This window comes from Sapajus apella, unplaced genomic scaffold (assembly GCF_009761245.1).
Source record: "Sapajus apella isolate SASKATOON/1434 unplaced genomic scaffold, GSC_monkey_1.0 scaffold32, whole genome shotgun sequence".
NCBI classification, from domain to species: Eukaryota; Metazoa; Chordata; class Mammalia; order Primates; family Cebidae; genus Sapajus; species Sapajus apella.
The window spans coordinates 14,030,900-14,051,183 of NW_022436972.1; the positions used below are offsets into that span (position 1 = coordinate 14,030,900).

Here is a 20,284-nt window from a genome sequence, read left to right on the forward strand (position 1 = left end):
TAACACTTACAAATCCTGTGAGATGAAAATTACACCCATCATTTACGAAGCAGGAAACAAGCTTAAAGATTGTTATGTTGGCATGTCAGGGATTTGAACTGAAGTTTCTGACTCCAAAGCAGAGAAGAGAACAGAAAAAAGCAGAGAAAAATACAGGAAGGCTACTGTCAAATTGTTTGTTTTTTGTTTTTTTGAGACAGGATCTCGCTCTGTCACCCAGGCTGGAGTGCAATGGCACAATCTTGGCTCACTGTAACCTCTGCCTCCCAGTTCAAGCGATAGTCCTGCCTCAGCCTCCCGAGTGGCTGGGACTACAGGCGCATGCCACCATGCCCAGCTAATTTTTGTATTTTTAGTGGAGATGGGGTTTCACCGTGTTGGCTAGGATGGTCTTGATTTCCTGACCTCGTGATCCGCCCGCCTCAGCCTCCCAATGTGCTGGGATTATAGGCGTGAGCTACCACATCCGGCCACAATTGTTTTTTTTTTTGCAACCTAAAAATATTTTCTTATCAAAACTATATTAATACTTTAACAAACTGTACAAAAAAGGTAATGAGACAAACATGTGTGCTTTATGGAACTGTATGTCAGTCAGCCAGTTTCCTGCAGAGGGAATTCCCAGCATGACCTCATTCATCTGTGAGGACACAGTAGTCCTTATTTAGACATACACATTCATCTATTGCTCCAGCATGGTCAGCCCTTGACTTCTTGATGGTTTCCTTCTGCTATGAATGCGCGTGTCCAGTTGTCTGCTTCTTAGAGCAGACATTTGCCTTCCTCATTCACTAGCCATTGGAGGAGGACTGGGGCCACAAAGATGACTGATTCTACCCATTCTTTGGGGAAGGTTTCCTGGTGGCCCTCTACCATCATCCTACCTGGAATCAGGTGAGTTTCCATAGCTTCTTCTGTTTTCACATCTTGCTGAAGCAGTTTTGAAAAACAAAACCATAAACTAACCTATTCCCCAGAAGAAATCTGTTATCAAAGATAATCTCCATGGAGACTGACTCTGGGTGTCCAACACTTGTCCATTCGAGATGTAAACCATCTTGCCCCACTTGCCCCACTTCCCTGCCTTGGAGCGGTGTAGAATTGCTAACAATTCAGGAGCTGGCAAGCAAAGACACACTCAGAGCATTTCTCTTTGCTTCCTTGCCCTCTGAGTTGTTCAATAAATAGTGAAGAACGCAAAGCTAACTGCAGTATTTATTTCAGATCTGCTGTTGCTCTCTAATTTAAAAGCAAGACAAGAACATTAAATTTGTCAGTTTAAACTGGTGAAGGTAGACCTCTATCAGACACAAGTGCTTCTTGACTTACGATGGGTTTATTGGGAAGAGAAAATATCATAAGTCAAGTGCCTTTAATACCTAACCTACTGAACATCAGAGCTTAGCCGAGCCTACCTTAAACATACGCAGAACACTTACATTAGCATGCAGTTGGGCAAAATCATCTAACACAAATCCTGTTTTATTATAAAGCGTTGAATAGCTCATATAATTTATGGGAACAACATCCTGAACATGAAAAACAGAATAGTTGTATCGGGACTTGAAGTATGGTTTCTACTGAATGTGCATTGCCTTTGGAACCATCATAAAGTTGAAAAATGTTAAGTCGAAGCATAAGTCCCAGACTGTCTGTATATGAAACACTCCCTTGGGGGCACTATGCCAGATACCATGCCTAAGTGTTTTCTAACTTTCTGTACTACATTCAAAAGGAGCATTTTCATAAAGACGTTACTGGAATCGTGGAGAATATTAGTCCTTCTTTCTTTTGCAGCTAACTGGGTTTTTGAAAGAAGGTCTAAACCACAAGCATATTCCAGCAACTGTTTGTTCTTCCAAGTATGAGCTACTTCCTCCCTCTGCCACCATTGCTCATATTCTAGTTTGAGAAAATATTAAGAAGCATAGTAAATTAGTCTGTTTTCAGAAACTGCTTAGTCCTTGAATTAATGTATCTTATAAAGCAGGTTGGCTTCAGCACCTTAAGATTTGGCTACTTAGAATGAAATCTTCCCAATTTGTAGCCAATTTGCATATATGCATAAATGCCTGAATTTTAAAAACACCTTTAGGATTAAGAGAGTTTTGTTGTCTGTATTTACATAATTTAAAGCTAATTACTTAGGCAAGTTTTAGAGCAATTTTAACAACAGTAATGAGACAAGAGTCTTAAGATAATACATTCTTGCCAGGCGAGGTGGCTCATGCCTGCAATCTCAGGACTTTGGGAGGCCAAGACAGGGGTTATCACTTGAGGTCAGGAGCTTGAGACCAGCCTGGCCAACATGGTGAAACACTGTCTCTACTAAAAATAATAGAAATTAGCCGGGCACGGTGGTAAGTGCCTGTAATCCCAGCTACTTGGGAGGCTGAGGCAGGGGAATTGCTCAAACCTGGGAGCTGAAGGTTGCAGTGAGTTGAGACTGCAGACTGCACTCTAGCCTGGGTGACAGAGTGAGACTCCTTCTAAAAAGAAAGAAAGATAATACATTCTTTAGAACCAAGAATCTAAAGATAATACATTCTTTAGAACCACATGTGTAAATGGTCAAAGGATGCTTTTAACAACAAGGTCCCAACTGTGGAGGTATCACCATCTTTCAAAGCTACCTGCAAAAAAGGGACAATGTTATCACTGGCTAGTGAAAAATTAGAAAAATTTAAGGAATTCTCAGCAAATGTCTTATCTGTTAAAATACCAACGGTCATCCCTACGAGGGTAAATGCACCTGTCTTTTCTGAAAACAAAGCAAAACCAAAACAAAACTCTACAGAAAGATATTATAAAATCAAGGATTAAATTTCTGTTAATTAATAAGTGATCGAGGTTATAAGTAATACTACCTCCAGGATTTTTTTTTTTTTTTGATGGAGTCTTGCTCTGTCACCCAGGCAGCTCAGTACAACCCCCGCCTTCTGGGTTCAAGCGATTCTCCTGCCTCAGCCTCCAGGGTAGCTGTGATTACAGGTGCCTGCCACTGTGCCCAGCTAATTTTTGTATTTTTAGTAGAGATGGGGTTTTGCGATGTTGGCCAGGCTGGTCTTGAACTCCTGGCCTCAACTTGGCTTCCCAAAGTGCTGGGATTACAGGCATAAGCCATCGTGCCCGGCCAGGATTTTAATTTTAATTAATTATTTATTTATTTAATTAATTAATTGTTGGGAGTGCAATGGTGCAATCTCAGCTCACTGCAACCTCTACCTATCGGGCTCTCCTGCCTCAACCTCCCGAGTAGCTGGGACTACAGGTGCCTGCCCTCACGCCCAGATAATTTTTGTATTTTTAGTAGAGACGGGGTTTTACCATGTTGGCCAAGCTGGTCTCGAACTCCTGATCTCGCCTTGGCCTCTCAAAGTGCTGGAATTACAGGCATGAGCCATTGCGCCCAGCCAGGATTTTAATTTTAATTTAATTAATTAGTTATTTATTATTTTTTTAAGAGACAAGAGTCTTACTCTTTGCCCAGGCTGGAGTGCAGTGGTGCAATCCCAGCTCACTGCAACATCTGCCTCTCGGGTTCCAGCAATTCTTCTGCCTCAGCGTCCTGAGTAGCTGGGACTACAGGCACAGGCCACTACGTCCAGTTAGTTGTTTGTATTTTAGTAGAGATGGGGCTTCACCCGTCTCGAACTCCTGAGCTGAGGCAATCCACCTGCCTCAGCCTCCCAAGTGCTAGGATTACAGGTGTGAGCCACCAGGCCCAGCCTTCTTTCTTTCTTTCCTTTTCTTTCTTTCTTTCTTCTTTTCTCTTTTCTTTTCTTTCTTTCTTCTCTCTTTCTTTCCTTTTCTTTCTTTCTCTCTCTCTCTTTCTTTCTTTCTTTCCTCTTCTCCCCTCTCCCCTCTCTCCTCTCCCCTCTCCCCTCTCCCCCCTCCCCTCCCCTCCCCTCCCCTTCCCTTCCCTTCCTTCCTTTCTTCCTTTATTTTTTTCTTTCTTTCTTTCTTGAGACAGAGTCTCGCTCTGTCACCCAGGCTGGAGTGCAATGGTAAGATCTCAGCTTACTGCAACCTCCACCTACGGGGTTCAAGTGATTCTCCTTCCTCAGCCTCCCAAGTAGCTGGGACTACAGGTGGCTGCCATCATGCCTGGCTAATTTTTGTGTTTTTAGTAGAGATGGTGTTTCACTATGTTGGCCAGGCTGGTCTCAAACTCCTGGCCTCAAGTGATCTGCCTGCTTTGGCCTCCCAAAGTGCTGCAATTACAGACGTGAGCCACCATGCCTGGCCTACCTCCAAATTTTAATTTCTCGGCAGGGATAATCTGACATTAAAAACAAGCTTATATTTTATTAATAAGGAGAAGATTTATTCACAACCAATTTCTGCTTCAAAACACTTCCAAGCATATAACAAATGCCATCCTTAAAAGCAGGATTTCCTATTTAATCATCTCAAATCAAATACGGATGGTCTTTTCATTCTAGATCACATGCCCTTTGTTTGCTTGTTTTTGTATAGGAATTATCTTGGAATCTGATAATTCTGAGACTCACCTGATGGCTAAGCACTGCGTATCTTCATTATATGCCCATTTCCATTCATTCCTTAAAATATTATGAAACACTGCTACACACAAAATATGTATATAATGTATATTAATAACATATATTGTAATATAATGATAATATATTCATCATATAATGAGTATACACAAAAGCATGATGAAATGACCTCCTGTGATCCTGCCATCCAACTTGAGGAACAGAATGATAGTACTGTCAAGGTCCCTGTGTCCCTCCTCAACCACCATGTTATGTTGATCATTCCTGTGCATTTCTTTATAGTTTATCACATTTATAGCTAAGAAAGTATATTCAAAATTTGGCTTTTGAATTTTGTAAAATACTATTATATTGCATGCATTCTGCTGCAACTTACTTTTTCACTCAGCATTGTTTCTGAAATTCATCTATGATGATGTGTATAGCTCTATTTTAATCATTTTTACTTCCATATAGTGTTCCATTGCATGGATAAACCACAATTTATTATCAGTTCTCTGGGTGTTGGGCACATTCTCCCCTGATTTGTACTGTTTTGTTCTGTACTTTGCTTCCCAGCCCTTAACTGCAAGGTTTTTTTGGGGGTATGCTTCCCAGGAACAGGATTAATTGTACACAAATTATGTAACTACATACATAAATATATAATACATACACACAATTATGTATATATTCATATACTTGTTTAATATGAATATGAAAAATGTTATATAATTACATGTTATAGAGAATATATATATATTTTGGAGAACATATAGAGAATATATATTATTCTATATATATTCTCTATAATATATATTCTCTATAATATGTAATTATATGTAATAATTACATGTGAATACTGATGATTTTTCCCCATGCAAGAATATTTTTCAGTTGCCATATTTTTTAAAACAATGTAACACTTATACCAGCCAAATCAAATGTAATAATCTACGTAACATATACAAACTAGTAAAATTATTTTATTTAGTTGTAATATCCATCTCTAATTGTTTGAAATAAAATTTCCATGGTCTTAATTGAATTGTACGTTACTTTCTTTTAGAATGTCCTGTTTTTCATTAAAGTAATTTCTAAACCACTCTATGTGCTCAACCTTCTGTTTAACACTAAGATACGGGTTTTTGGAAAGGCCACAAGTCACCAGCTCCATGAAATGGCGAATTGGTCCTTGTTTTGGAAAGCCCTCCAGGTGTTTCTCCAGAAATATATGTTCATGAAATTCTGAACCATCATCATCAAAACCTAGGAAATGAGACAAAATACATTAAATTATAATTTAAATACAAAATCTACATCACAAAAATAATATTAATGAAGTAACATATTACATTTTAAGGCATATCCTTTAGAGTTAAACCTAGGGGGTTTTTTTGGTTTTTTTTTTTGCTTTTTTTTTGAGATGGAGTCTTGCTCTGTCACCCAGGTTGGAATGCAATGGCATGATCTCAGCTCACTGCAACCTCTGCCTCCCGGGTTCATGTGATTCTCCTGCCTCAGCTTCCCAAGTAGCTGGGACTACAGGCATGTGCCACCATGCTTGGCTAATTTTTGTATTTTTAGTAGAGGCCAGGCTGGTCTTAAACTCCTGACTTCAAGTGATCTGCCTGTCCCAGCCTTCCGAAGTTCTGGGATTACAGGCATGAGCCACCTTGCCTGGCCCAGAGTTAGACCGAGGTTTGCCCACCAATTTTTTCAGGAGGCTGAGGCAGGAGAATTCCCTGGACCTGGGAGGTGGAGATTGCAGGGAGCCAAGACTGCACCATTGCATTCCAGCCTAAGCGACAAGAGCAAAAAATTTCATTTACAATGCCTGGCATGCTATAAGTGTTAAAAATGTGGCAGCAAGGCCAAGCACGGCAGCTCAGCCTCTTGAGTAGCTGGGATTACAGGCGCTTGCCATCACACCCAGATAATTTTTGGATTTTAGCAGAGATGTGGTTTCACCATGTTGGTCAGGCTGGTCTCGAACTCCTGACCTCAGGTGATCCACCTGCCTCGGTCTTCCAAAGTGCTGGGATTACAGGCATAAGCCACCATGCCTGGCTGCTAATGAATATTTTCATAAATAATGGCAACCATCAAGAACATTCTACAAATTATATATTTAAATATATAAGTAAAACAAGATGCAATTGTGAAAAATGTTCAGGCGGCTCACAAAAAGCCAAGAGGCCAGGTGCTGTGGCCCACACCTATAATCCCAGCACTTTGGGAGGCTGAGGCAGGAGAATTGCTTAAGCCCAGTTAGACAAGACTGGGCAACATGGTGAAATTCCTGACTCTACCAAAAAAAAAAAAAAAAAAAAAAAAAAAAATTTACCCAGGTGTGGTAGCAAGTGTCTATAGTCTCAGCTACTTCAAAGGCTGAAGTGGGAGCATCATCTGAGCCTGGGAGATCAAGGCTGTAGTGAGCTGTGATCACACCACTGCATTCCAGCCTAGGCAACAGAGTGAGACCCTGTCTCAAAAAAAAAAAATTAATTAATTTACCAAAAACCAAAAGCCAAAAAAAGACAAAGAAATGAGAAATAGAGAAAATGAACAGAAAATAATACTTTAAATGTAAATAATCTAAGTATACCAATCAAAAGACAGAGATTGACACAGTGGATATAAAAGCATGAACCAACTATATGCTGTTCATAAGGAATTCACCTTAAATACATCATAGGTAGACTGAAAGTAAAAAGGATGGTTAATGTTATCTTGGCAACATTAATTTTGTTCAAAAGAATGATAGGCTATATAAGATAAAGTAGATCAACAGTCTTTTTAACTTAGAATGCTCCAGGAGGGCAGAATGAATAGATCCTTCCTGAATGAATCAATGAATGACTGACAGCCAAGTGGTACTGGCACATATAATGCAAAGGAAAAAAAGAGAGCAATAAAGAGGGTATATTATATAGAAAAATAAGTTCTAGACAGATTAAACAGAAAAAGGCTACAGAGCTATGTACAAATTAAATCTCTATTTGCTAAAGATATTCTAAACATTGTAAATTATCTTATCAAAAAGGCTTGAGCCCAAGAGTTTGGGACTAGCTTGGGCAGCCTGACGAAACCCCATCTCTACCGAAAATACAAAAAAATTAACCGGGCGTGGTGGCATGCGCCTGTCACCCCGGCTACCATACTTAAGAGGCTGAGGTGGGAGGATCATGTAAGCCGCCTGCAGGTCAAGGCTGTGGTGAGCTATGATTGCGCCACTGCACTCCAGCCTGGGCGACAGAGAAACAAAAAACAAAACACACACACACACACACACACACACACACACACACACACACGCACGCACGATAAGCAGCAAGGACTCAAATTGTGGCAAATTCAATCCATGCTTAACTCTGCTCCCTTGTGACACCTACCAAATGGCCATAACAGGAAAAGTTACAAAAGCGCAAAGATGAAAAATAACAGACAAGAGACGGCAGTAAAACTGTGGAAGATGAAAAGTGCACATATGAGTAGTAATTGACTTAGCAGAGAAGATACTAAAACTATCTGTAAAAGGGGAAGACAAGAAGCAAAAAGGCTTCAAAAAGACTTCAAAAATAGAGGATTCAGGTACCACTGAAGTTATGAGTGAGGATAAGGAACGAAAAACAGGAGGATTAATTGAAAATGGGTTTAGGGAACAGTTAGTTCTTCCATGTCCCATCTCCCACATGCACCTCCAGATGCCTATCCTCCATTCCTGAAGAAGATGGGCAGTTTACTTTTTGGAGAAATTAAAATGCAAAGAGGAAGTATGTTGTTGGATTGATAACAGGAAAATTAAGTGAAAGTCTGTATGCTGAATGGTGAGACAGTCACCTCGCCCCCAATCCTTTAGCCCCACCCAGTTCTCAGCATGCACTCAAGGCCTATAGCCTCAAGTCAGGTGGTTGGAATATTTCTCATTGGAGAAACCCAGTGAGAAGAATTATACACATGGAGTTACAGAAGTCCCTAAATGAAAAGGTTCCTTCTAAATTCCTCTCAAATGAAGCCACCAGTTAACTAGTCCCATCCATTCACACACATTTAACAAAGAGCTTTTCATGACTTTCCTCTCAAGCATAAACAAACATTCAAAGAACAGTAGACATTTTAAGAAAGTGTCTAACGTAAGTAACAGATACCTTGGCAGGAACTGATACCTACCTCTCAAAATCCATTCTGGCTTTTTATCTTGGTAAAAAAATTAAAAATCTGTGCATGGGCAGGGGATGGTGGCTCATGTCTGCAATCTCAGCACTTTGAGAGGCTGAGGCTGGAGGATAGTTTGAAGCCAGGAGTTTAAGACCAGCCTGGGCAACAAAGTGAGACCCCATCTCTACAGAACATTTAAAAATTAGCCAGGTGTAGTGGCGTGCACCTGTAGTCCTAGTATGTGAAAGGCTGGGGGCAGGAGGATCAATCATTTGAGCCCAGGAGTTTGAAGCTGCAGTAAGCTGTGATCGCACCACCACACTCCAGCCTGGGTGACCGAGTGACACCATACCTCTTTTTTTTTGAGTGATACCATACTTCTTTTTTTTTTTTCTTTTCTTTTTTCTCTTTTTAACCTTTTAATAATTTTGCTTCATCAATTGCTTAAAAGAGACACCATATCTCTTAAAAGAGAGAAATAAAAACCTGGACATAGCTGTTCAGCAACATTACATTTCTCAGCCACTTTTAGGCTAGGCATGGGCATATGTTTAAATTATCACCAACAGAACCTAAACAAAGGTGATGTGTGACATTTATAGCCCAGAGCCTTTCAGAGAGTGAAACTGGGCTGGGCACAGTGGCTCACGCCTGTAATCCCAACACTTTGGGGAAAAAAAATCTAATACTAAAAAGAACAACAACAAAGCATTTAGTTAGGTTTTTTTTTTTTTTCTTTTGAAAGGGAGTTTCACTCTTGTTACCCAGGCTGAAGTACAATGGCGCAATCTCAGCTCATCGCAACCTCCGCCTCCTGGGCTCAAGTGATTCTCCTGCCTCAGCCTCCTGAGTAGCTGGAATTACAGGTGACTGACACCATGCCTGGGTAATTTTTGTATTTTTAGTAGAGACAGGGTTTTGCCATGTTGGCCAAGCTGGTCTTGAACTCCTGACCTCAGGTGATCTGCCCTCCTCAGCCTCCCAAAGTGCTGGGATTAGAGGCTTCAGCCACCACACCCAGCCCAATGAAGCATTTAGAAGTTAAAAATAGGGCATCAGAAACAAAAATCCAATGGAGAGTTTGTAAGACAATAGTTATGGAATGTCCCCAGAGCATAGAACAAAAGGAGAAAAAGAAAAAGACTGGGAGGCTGAAATTATCAAATAATTCAAGAAAATTTACCCAGAACTGAAAAATGAAGTTACTAAATTAAAATTACCTAATAATGTCTAGAACAAGGACTGTAAATAAATAAAATCCCTTACCAAGGATAACCCTCTTGAAGCTTACAAATATTATGAAGAGAAGATGCTAAAAGTTATCAAAAAAATAAATAAATAAAAGAGATCACATACAATGAGTCTAGAGTAAGAATGGAAAAATGGCAAAAGCATTCTCAACAACATACGACAGTACAGTGGCTAGGCACGTGGCTCACATGGCATTCTGGGAGGCTGAGATGGGTGGACTGCTTGAGTCCAGGAGTTCAAGACCAACCTGGGCAACATAGCAAAACCCTGTCTCTAATAAAAATATAAAAAACTAGCCAAGCATGGTGGCAAGTGTCAGTATGGGAGGCCAAGGTGGAAGAATCATCTGAGTCTGGGAGGTCGAGGCTGCAGTGAGTCCAGAATGAGCCACTGCACTCTAGCTTGAACAACCAGAGACTCTGTCTCAAAAAAAAAAAAAAAAAAAAAGGCCAGGTGTGGTGGCTCATGTCTGTAATCCCAGCTACTTGGGAGGCTAAGGCAGGAGAATTGCTTGAACCCAAGAGATGGAGGCTGCAGTGAGCTGAGATCATGCCACTGTACTCTAGCCTGGGAGACAGAGCAAGAAAGACAATGAAGCAAAGGCTTACTGTGAAATAAAACTATTTCCAATCTTGAATTTTATTCTCAAGCAAACCATTAAATAAGTACCAAGACAGAGGAAAGAAATTTTTATATATCAAGGGTCTCAAAGTATGTGCTCCAACAAAATGAGATACAAAAGAAAATATGTGGTCCAAAAAGAAAGGGTATCCAACATAGAAGAGACAGAAGTCCCAGGAGGAGGGCAAAATGATAGGAAGACAGTTGTGCCAGAAGACCTTGGTGCAGATGACAGCTACAGAGAGCTCCAAGTACCTATGGACAAAAAAACAAAATAAACAGGCAATCCAATATTTTTGTGCGTGTGAATTTGAGAGGCTGAATGAAATGTAGAAAAATCTCACTAGAGATTCAAGGAAAAACAAAGCAAATAGGAAGAAAAATAAAGCAACTGTTAACTTTGGGAACAGGGGAACAGGAAAGAGAATATACTTGGCCAGGCCTGGTGGCTCACTCCTGTAACTCCAGCACTTTGGGAGGCCGAGGAGGGTAGATCACAAGGTCAGGAGTTCAAGACCAGCCTGGCCAAGATGGTGAAAATCCATCTCTACTAAAAATACAAAAATTATCCAGGCGTGGTGGTGGGCGCCTGTAACCCCAGCTACTCGGGAGGCTGAGGCAGGAGAATTGCTTGAACCTGGGAAGTAGAGATTGTGGTGAGCCAAGATTGTGGTGAACCATTGCACTCTAGCTTGGGCAAGAAGAGTGAAACTCCATCTCAAAAAAAAAAAAAAAGAAAAGAAAATATACTCATAGTACATTTTTTGTCTTACTATTAAACAATTTTCCAGGCTGGGCACAGTGACTCACACCTGTAATCCCAGCACTTTGGGAGACCAAGGCAGGAGGATCACTTGAGCCCAGGAGTTTGAGGAGTAGTGAGACCTCGTCTCTATGTCTCTACAAAAAAAAAAAAAAAAAAAAAAAAAAGCCAGGCATGATGGTGTGCCTGTGATCCTCCTTACTAGAAAGGTTGAGATGGGAGGATCACTTGAGCCCAGGAATTCAAGGCTGCAGTGAGCCAGGATCCTGCCACTGCACTCCAGTCTGGGTGACAGAGTGAGACCCTGTCTCAAAAAACCCCATAAAACTAAACAAAAAAACACCTCACACAACTGTCCATAGTCATATTAGTGTAAACAATGAATACAGGTCTAATAAAAAATTGTAATATATCTATAATGGAAGGATGAGGAGAAGATATATACACTAGATGACCTCTGAAATAGATAGAAGTAAGCATATAATTTAGAAATATAAAAAACAAAATACAGCTAAAAGATTAAACAACGGCTCTGAGAACAGGCCTAACAGGTGATAAAAAGAACTGCTTTCTAAGCCTTGTGCTTTATATTATCACCTTTTATATTAAACCAAATGTTTACTATGATTTTTAAAGTCAAATTATTTTAAAATAAGGCAAAGAGGCAGACTAGGAAACATATTTCCAACACGTGCAAGGGTTGAAGAATTAAAGTCCATAATATATTGAGTTCCTATAAACACTATTAACAAAGAGCCCAACAGAAACAGTCAAAGGACATAAAAAGGTAAGTCACACAGGAAGTAAAAATAGCCAATAAACATATGAAAAGACGTGTAATCTGGTTATCAATGGGGAAATGCAAATTCAAATTTCAGAAAAAAAAGAAGAGAACTGAAGGGTAAAGTATAATATTCTTTTATACTATTTGACTATTTTGCAAGTGAACTTTCATTATTAGTTATATAATTTAAAATATTTTTAATAAACCAAAGAAGCACAATACAGTAAAGAACACATAAGAGATAGTGAAACATTAAATATAAGAAGGAAATCCTATATGATGCACAATCAAATAAGGTGACAGGTTAATTGTGTCTAATTCTGCCTTAAATATTGAATACACTTTTAAAATATGGTACAACAAATAAAGGGTGAATTCCAGTTAAGAGCAATGACCAATAATTTTTGAGAAGGGAATAGTAGGGCACTGAACCAAATTCCGTCATTTTCACCTTGAATTATTGTTTCCACTTCTATGTAGTATCAACCTCCACCTCCTGGGTTCAAGCAATTCTCTCCCTCAGCCTCCCAAGTAGCTGGAATTACAGGTGCCTGACACCAGGCCCGGCTAATTTTTTTGTATTTTTAGTAGAGATGGGGTTTCACCATCCTGGCCAGGCTGGTCTTGAATTCCTGATCTTGTGATCCACCCACCTTTGCCCCCCAAAGTGCTGGGATTACCGGCATAAGCCACCGCACCTGGTCCTGATACCTTTCAGTTAGCACATACCTAATAATCTTCATACTTCCCCTAATTTTCTCCACATTAAACTTGCCCAAATAACACAGCCTTTCTTTAGGGTTTTATGGCAATTTGAACTTTTCTCACTGTTCTTTTTGGCTGATACTACAGCATATATTCTAGATACCTCAGAGGACACATAAGAAGTGAAAAAGTTGATACAACACTCTGCCGCCATTGCTGCCTCAAACTGGACTGTGTGCCAGCACCCGCCAGCTGACAGCTCTGCCACTATGGAGGACAAGAATGAGTATAGCAACATAGAGGAATTCGCAGAGAGATCCAAGATCAATGTGAGCAAGAATCAGCAGGATGATGGTAAAATGTTTATTGGAGGCTTGAGCTGGGATACAAGCAAAAAAGATCTGACTGAATATTTGTCTCGATTTGGGGAAGTTGTAGACTGCACAATTAAAACAGATCCAGTCACTGGGAGTGACTGGAAGAGGATTTGGATTTGTGCTTTTCAGAGCTGCTGCTAGTGTTGATAAGGTTTTGGAACTGAAAGAACACAAACTGGATGGCAAATTGACAGACCCCAAAAGGGTCAAAGCTTTAAAAGGGAAAGAACGCTAAAAAAAGTTTAGCGTTCAACATCCTGACAACCAACAACAACCTGACACCAAAACCTGACAGAGACATAACAACAACAACAAAAAAATTCAGGCCAATATCCATGATAAACATTAATGCAAAAATCTTAAAAAAAAAAAAAAAAAAAAGTTTTTGTGGGTAGATTAAGCCCGGATACTTCTGAAGAACAAATTAAAGAATATTTTGGAGCCTTTGGACAGATTGAAAACATTGAACTTCCCATGGATACAAAAACAAATGAAAAAAGATTTTATTTTATCACATATACTGATGAAAAGTCCGTAAAAAATTGTTAGAAGAAGATACCATCGAATTGGTTCTGGGGAGCGTGAAATCAAAGTTGCACGACGCAAAGAGGTATATAGGCAGCCATAGCAACAACAAAAAGGTGAAAGAGGTGCTGCAGCTGGTGGATGAGGTGGTATGAGGGGTTGTGGCCGGGGTCAGGGCCAAAACTGGAACTATGGATTTAATAACTATTATAATCAAGGATATGGAAATTATAATAGTGCCTATGGTGGTGATCAAAACTATAGTGGCTATGGCAGATATGATTATACTGGGTATAACTGTGGCAACTATGGATATGGACAGGGATACGCAGACTACAGTGGCCAACAGAGCACTTATGGCAAGGCATCGCTAGGGGGTGGCAATTGCCAAAACAATTACCAGCCATACTAAAGGAGAACACTGGAGAATACAGAAGGAGATGTTAGAGTAACCCATCTTGCAGGAAGACGTTGAAGACTGGTCTTCTGTTGATTTAAGATGATTATTCTGAAAGACTTTCTAGTGTACAAGACACGATTGTGTCCAACTGTATATAGTAGCCAATTAGTTTTGTTTTTACTTTGTCCTTTGCTATCTGTGTTATGACTCAATGTGGATCTGTTTATATACATTTTATTTGTACAAATTCATGTTAAACTTCACATAAATGCTTCCATATGTGAAAAAAAAAAGTGAAAGTTTAAACCAACTAAAGAACAGAAACGAAAGTGTGATCGACATCTATCCTGACCTTCTTTGCCCACTGAAGCCACTAAATTGAGTTACCCTAGGAAAGCATATAAAAAATAGCCTTAGACTAGCCATATGCAGAAGACTGAAACTGGACCTACACCTTTGACCATATACAAAAATCAACTTAAGATGGATTAAAGGCTTAAATGTGAAACCTAAAACTATAAAAACTCTAGAAGATGATCTATGAAATACCATTCTAGACAACACTCCAGGCAAGGACTTCATGACAAAGTCAAAAAGCAACTATAGGCCAGGCACAGTGACTCAATCCTGTAATCGCAGCACTTTGGGAGGCCAAGGCAGGCAAATCACCTGAGGTCAGGAGTTCAAGACTAACCTGGCCAACATGGCAAAGCCCTGTCTCTACTAAAAATACAAAAAAATTAGCTGGACGTGGTGGCAGGCACCTATAATCCCAGCTTCTTGGGAGGCTAAGGCAGGAGAATCACTTGAACCTGGGAAGCAGAGGTTACAGTGAATCCAGATTGTGCCACTGCACTCCAGCCTGGGCAACAAGAGTGAAAACTGTCTCAAAAAAAAAAAAAAAAAAAAAAAAAAAAAAAAAAAGGCAATTGTAACAAAAACAAAAATTGACAAGTGGGACCTAATCAAACTAAAGAGCTTCTGCACAGCAAAAGAAATTTCAATAAACAACTTACATAATGAGAGAAAATATCTGCAACCTATACATCTGACAAAGGTCTAATATTCAGGCTCTACAAGGAACTCAAACAATTGAAGAAGCAAAAAAAAAAAAAAAAAATCAACCCTATTAAAAACTGGGGAAAGGACCTGAACAGACACTTCTCAAAAGAAGACATCCACATGGCCAGCAAACATGAAAATGTTCAATATCATGAATCATCCAGGAAATGCAAATCGAAACCACAACAAGATACCACCTCACACCAGTCTGAATGGATATTATTAAAAAGTCAAAAAACAACAGATACCGATGAGGTTGCAGAGGAAAGGGAATGTTTATACACTGTTGGTGAAAATGTAAATTAGTTCAGCCACTGTGGAAAGCAGTCTGGAGATTTCTCAAAGAACTTAAAACAGAACTACCATTCGACGCAGTAATCCCATTATTCTATCATAAAGATACATGCATATGTATGTTCACTGCAGCACTATTCACAATAGTTAAGACATGGAATCAACTTAGGTACCCATGAATGGTGAACTGGATAATGAAAATGGGGTATACACCATGGAATACTGTGCAGCTGTAAAAATGATATCATGGCCTTTGCTGCAACATGGATGGAGATGGAGGCTATTATCCTAAGTGAATTAATGCAGAAACAGAAAACCAAATACTACATGTCCTCACTTGTAAGCAGGAGCTAAACAATGAGTACATATAGACACAAAGAAGGGAACAAAAGACACTGGGGCTTATTTGAGGGTGGAGGGTAGGAGGAGAATAAAGATTGAGAAATTATGTATCAGGTATTATGCTGATTACCTGGGTGACAAAATTATCTGTACACCAAACCCCCATGACACTCAATTTACCCATGTAACAAACTTGAATATGTACCCCTGAACCTAAAAGTTGGAAATAAAAAAGAGAAGAAAACACAAAATAAAGACACAAATGAGAGTTTTAAAAAGGAGACATACATTTAAAAGTGAACATTTAGCTATTTGAAAAAAATAATATACAATTCCCTAACATATGATGTTTTCATATGCCACCCTTATATGTTCTTTGGTAACGTATCTAAACAGGTATTTTTCCATTTTATTTTTATTCATTACTTATTTATTTATTTATTTATTTATTTATTTTTTTTTTGAGACGGGGTTTCACTTATGTTACCCAGGCTGGAGTGCAATGGCGCGATCTCGGCTCACCGCAACCTCCGCCTCCTGGGTTCAGGCAATTCTCCTGCCTCAGCCTCCTGAGTAGCTGGGACTACAGGCACGCGCCACCATGCCCAGCTAATGTTTTGTAGTTTTAGTAGAGACGGGGTTTCACCATGTTGACCAGGATGGTCTCGATCTCTTGACCTCCTGATCCACCCGCCTCGGCCTCCCAAAGTGCTGGGATTACAGGCTTGAGCCACCGCGCCCGGCTTATTTATTTTTTGAGATGGATTCTCGCTCTGTCACCCAGGCTGGAGTGCAGTGGCGCAATCTCGGCTCACTGAAACCTCCGCCTCCTGAGTTCAAGTGATTCTCCTGCCTCAGCCTCCCGAGTAGCTGGGATTACAGGCATGTGACACTACGCTTACATAATTTTTGTGTTTTAGTAGAGATGGGGTTTCACCATGTTGGCCAGGCTGGTCTCAAACTCCTGACCTCAGGTGATCTGCTCACCTCAGCCTCCCAAAGTGCTGGGATTACAGGCATGAGCCACCATGCCCCCACCCATTTTATTTTTATTTTTATTCTCATTTATTTATTTTTGAGACAGAGTCTTGCTCTGTTACCCAGGCTAGAGTAAAATGGCAAGATCTCGGCTCTCTGCAACCTCCCCATCCTGAGTTCAAAAGATTCTCATGACTTAGCCTCCTGAGTAGCTAGAATTACAGGTGTGTACCACCATGCCTGGCTAATTTTTGTATTTTTAGTGGAGATGGGGTTTCACCGTGTTGGCCAGGCTGGTCTCAAACTCCTAACCTCAAGTGATCCACCCGTCTTGGCCTCCCAAAGTGCTGGGATTATAGGCATGAGCCACTGTGCCCAGTCATATTTTGCCATTTTATAACTGGGTTTTTCATTTCTCATTGTTGAGCTTTAAGATTTTTTTTCTTTTTTTTTTTTTTTTGAGATGGAGTTTCACTCTTACTGCCCAGGCTGGAGTGCGATGGCACAATCTTGGCTCACTGCGACCTCTGCCTGCTGGGTTCAAGTGATTCTCCTGCCTCAGTCTCTTGAGTAGCTGGGATTACAGGTGCCCACCACCATGTCTGGCTAATTTTTTGTATTTTTAGTAGAGATGGGGTTTTACCATGTTGGCCAGATTGGTCTTGAACTCCTGACCTCTGGTGATCTGCCTGCTTCAGCTTCCCAAAGTGCTGGGATTACAGGGTTGAGCCACCACGCCCGGCCCACAAAAGAATTTTTAATACATATTTTGTAGAACTGTCCTTTATCACAGATACGTGTTTTGCAAATATCTTCTCCTACTCTATAGCTTGTCTTTTTATTTTTTGACAGTGTCTTTCACAGTGCAGACATCTTATTTTTTTTTTTTTTTTTTTTTGAGACGGAGTTTCACTCTTGTTACCCAGGCTGGAGTGCAATGGCGCGATCTCGGCTCACCGCAACCTCCGCCTCCTGGGTTCAGGCAATTCTCCTGCCTCAGCCTTCTGAGTAGCTGGGATTACAGGCACGCACCACCATGCCCAGCTAATTTTTTGTATTTTTAGTAGAGACGGGGTTTCACCATGTTGACCAGGATGGTCTCGATCTCTTGACCTCGTGATCCACCCGCCTCAGCCTCCCAAAGTGCTGGATTACAGGCTTGAGCCACCGCGCCCGGCCAACATCTTATTTTTAATATAGTTCAATTTACCACTTTCTTCTTTCATGGATCATGCTTTTATGTTGTATTAAAGAAGCCAACACTCTCCCACCGCAAATCCCCTCCCCCATAAAAACCAGCCTTAGAAACACTCTATTATTGGGTAGCCATAAATATGATTAAATTTAGTTAAAATCAAAGTAGAAGCTACAATAAAAACAATGCCATTAACAATCCAACATATAAAACTAGTACCAAATCTAAGTGAGAACAATTCCACCTAATATACCTAATAGCTCTTGTAAATCTCCATGCAGGCAAAGCACAAGAGAAGAGACTAACAAGTTCTTTTTTTTGTTTGTTTGAGATGGAGTTTCACTCTTGTTGCCCAGGCTGAAGAGCAATGATGCGATCTTGGCTTACCACAACCTCCGCCTCCCAGGTTCAAGCGATTCTCCTGCCTCAGCCTCCCAAATAGCCAGGATTACAGGCATGTGCCACCACACCCAGCTAATTTTTGTATTTTGAGTAGAGATGGGGGTCTCTCCATGTTGGTCAGGCTTGTCTCGATCTTCTGACCTCAGGTGATCTGCCTGTCTCAGCCTCCCAAAGTGCTGGGATTACAGGCATGAGCTACCTCACCTGGCTGGGACTAACAAGTTCTTAAAACAGAAACAGAAAAAAAGCTATTCTAAACTAGAAAAATAATTTCTACACATTAAGTGGCAAAACAACAAACCTTAATTTTTTATATAATGGAAAAATATAATACTTGGAACTAAATTGTAAACACATGACATGTCATTTTGTCATTTTCAATATTATATTCCAATACTGACCCAGTGAGCTACTAAAAACAAAACATCTTTCCCCAAAAGCATCCAAGTAAATCTTCATAAAGCTAATTATTAGCAGGGAAAGAAAGGTATTTCATTAATCTCAACATTTAAGTGTAAGAAATATAAAAGAGAGTTATTGAATTGTTGAGGCTCCAGGTTACAATGCCAGTTTCTCAAAGTACAAGCTTCTAAGTGTGTACCCAGTGCAGTGATCAAAGTGAGAGTTTCCACAGTCTTTTCCTTTTTACTCCAGGTAACAATTGCCTTATGGAAATGAGTTACCCCACCACCTTCTTTTCCAACCCTGAAATATCAATAATATGCACAGTGTCATATGGATAGTTGTCACATTTCTCTCCCCAACCAGACCAGAAAAATATGTTTATCTCCTTTTTTAGAAATTAAATTTTCTCAGACACGAGGTTAAATTTAAGATAAATTCCACTGGAGTTTGATCACTCAAGATTTTGATGCACTTAAGTAAAGTTTCACGGCTGATGACAATGTACCATGAGTTTGTGCTTTCCTAGCACCTGGTGGATCACTAGGTTAAGACATTGAGACCATCCTGGCCAACATGGTGAAACCCCATCTCTACTAAAAATACTAAAGTAGGCCCATGTGGTGGCGTGTGCCTGTAGTCCCAGCTACTCCAGAGGCTGAGGCAGGAGACTCACTCGAACCCGGGAGGTGGAGGCTGTAGTGAGCTGAGATCTCACCACTGCACTCCAGCAGCCTGGGCAACAGAGTAAGGCCTCATCTCAAAAAAAAAAGAAAGAAAAATAAAATGTTATGGTTACAACCATAAACAGTTACAGAAGCAAACCCCCTCACAATGTTGTTGCTGTAGAAACAGGGATGATGATGGTGATGATGCTTTACTTATTTAACCTGACTTACTCCTCACACCAATCTCATATAATGAGTCCTATTATTATTCCCATCATTTTAGAGATGAAGGAAGTGAGAGTTGGAGAGATCAAGTCTGTAACTCACTCAGGGTCTTGAACTTCTAACCACTATGCTTCACCGACTCTCCAGAATAAAATCACTCACTCCTTCCTTCCTTCTTTCCTTTCTTTTTCCTTTCTTTCTTTCCTTCCTTCTTTCTTTCATTCATTCGTTCAAGACAGAGTTTCACTCTGTTACCCAGGCTGGAATCCACTGGTGAGACCTCAGCTCACTGCAACCTCTACCTCCCAGGTTCAAGTGATTTTCCTGCCTTAGTCTCCCAAGTAGTTAGGATTACAGGCATGAGCCACCATGCCCGGCCTAACACTGGGTTTTTAAATCAGGTTTTTAACCATGAGGACTTGGAACACCCATGTTTCTTCAAATAATGAAATCCAAACATGTTCAGGCCTGGTGGCGCGTGCCTGTAATCCCAGCTACTCAGGGGGCTGAGGCAGGAGAATTGCCTGAACCCAGGAGGCGGAGGTTGCGGTGAGCCGAGATCGCGCCATTGCACTCCAGCCTGGGTAACAAGAGCAAAACTCCGTCTCAAAAAAAAAAAAAAAAAGA

General features: G+C 40.3%; 1 protein-coding gene and 2 pseudogenes across 2 annotated transcripts in view; 1 reads left to right on the forward strand and 2 right to left on the reverse strand.

Moving 5' to 3' along the window:
* Nucleotides 1-436: 436 nt before the first annotated feature.
* LOC116562353 lies at nt 437-2,287 on the reverse strand (annotated as a pseudogene).
* A 3,181-nt stretch (nt 2,288-5,468) lies between these two features.
* Nucleotides 5,469-20,284, reverse strand: part of MRPS31 (mitochondrial ribosomal protein S31) — a 39,279-nt gene continuing 24,463 nt past the window's right edge. For both annotated transcript variants that reach the window (XM_032294538.1, XM_032294537.1), the window contains one exon: nt 5,469-5,771. In XM_032294538.1, coding sequence (XP_032150429.1) covers nt 5,542-5,771 — 230 coding nt within the window. In that variant the 3' untranslated portion in view covers nt 5,469-5,541. The remainder of the gene's footprint in view (nt 5,772-20,284) is intronic.
* Nucleotides 12,991-14,113, forward strand: LOC116562354 (annotated as a pseudogene).